The sequence below is a fragment of the Sinocyclocheilus rhinocerous genome, unplaced genomic scaffold (genome assembly GCF_001515625.1).
Source record: "Sinocyclocheilus rhinocerous isolate Xijiao unplaced genomic scaffold, SAMN03320098_v1.1 scaffold548, whole genome shotgun sequence".
Classification (NCBI taxonomy): Eukaryota; Metazoa; Chordata; class Actinopteri; order Cypriniformes; family Cyprinidae; genus Sinocyclocheilus; species Sinocyclocheilus rhinocerous.
Window position 1 is genome coordinate 55,931 of NW_015664702.1, and position 1,158 is coordinate 57,088.

General features: G+C 30.1%; 1 protein-coding gene across 1 annotated transcript in view; it reads left to right on the plus strand.

Annotated features, from left to right (window-relative positions):
* The window catches only part of ptgfrnb (prostaglandin F2 receptor inhibitor b), a 37,679-nt gene that overhangs the window by 28,089 nt on the left and 8,432 nt on the right, over positions 1-1,158 (plus strand). The window contains exon 7 of the mRNA XM_016541238.1: positions 643-750. Coding sequence (XP_016396724.1) covers positions 643-750 — 108 coding nt within the window. The remainder of the gene's footprint in view (positions 1-642; positions 751-1,158) is intronic.

Genomic DNA, 1,158 nt, shown 5'->3' on the forward strand with positions numbered 1-1,158 from the left:
AGAAACATTTCTGATTATTATCAATGTTGGAAATGCTGAAAAAAAAAATTTTACTATTATATTTTAAAATTAATACTTTTATTCATCAAGGATGCAGTAAATTGACCAAAAGTGGCAGTAAAGACATTTATAATGTTACAAAAGACTTCTATTTAAAATAAATGCTGTTCTTTTGATCTTTTTATTCATCTGTGAATCCTGAAAAATAAAATGCATCACAGTTTCCATAAAAATGTTCAGCAGCACAACTTTCAACTGTTTCAATAATTAGAAATGTTTCTTGAGCAGCAAATCAGCATATTAGAATGATTTCTGAAGATCATGTGACACTGAAGACTGGAGTAATGATGCTGAAAATACAGCTTTGATCACAGAAATAAATTACATTTTAACATATATTCACATAGAAAAGAGTTATTTTAAATTGTAATAATATTTCACATTTTTTACTGTATTTTTGATCACATAAATGCAGCCTTGATGAGCAGACGAGACTTCTTCCAAAAACATGTAACAAATCTTAACTTTTGAACAGTAGTGTAAATAATACACATAATGCTCAATATACAGTATGCTTTAATATGTCTATCTTATAAGACTTAAATGATGTTATTTTTGTCCTGTTTTATAATTTCTCACAAGGTCCCACGTTTGATGTGTCCATCAGTTCAGACACAACGACTGTGTTCCCCTGGGAAACTGTGAAGATGGAGTGTGACGTCAGTGTTAGCGGCACGTCTCCAACTACAGGCCAGTTACACACGTCTCTTTCTCATCAACACACGAATGAAATAAACAACACAGATGAATGCTGATTATGAATAACTTTACACTGCTGGTGTAAATGAATTATCAGTTTAAACATTTTGAACGCTATAGTTTGTTTCTTTAAACATTAGATCTTGTTAGATTCATGTTTAAAACATGAGAAGAAAAAAAACAATTCAAGATGCAATTTTACTGCACCAAAAAAAATAAAGTTTGCTAAAAAATGTTCTCACCCTCAGGCCATCCAAGATCAACCCTCTACGGATACCTTGGCAATTGAATCGCCATTGGCTAGTAAATTTTTTTGTTTACTCGCCAGACTGAAATACTATACTATACTATAATATATATATATATATATATATATATATATAATGTTTGTAAAATGGT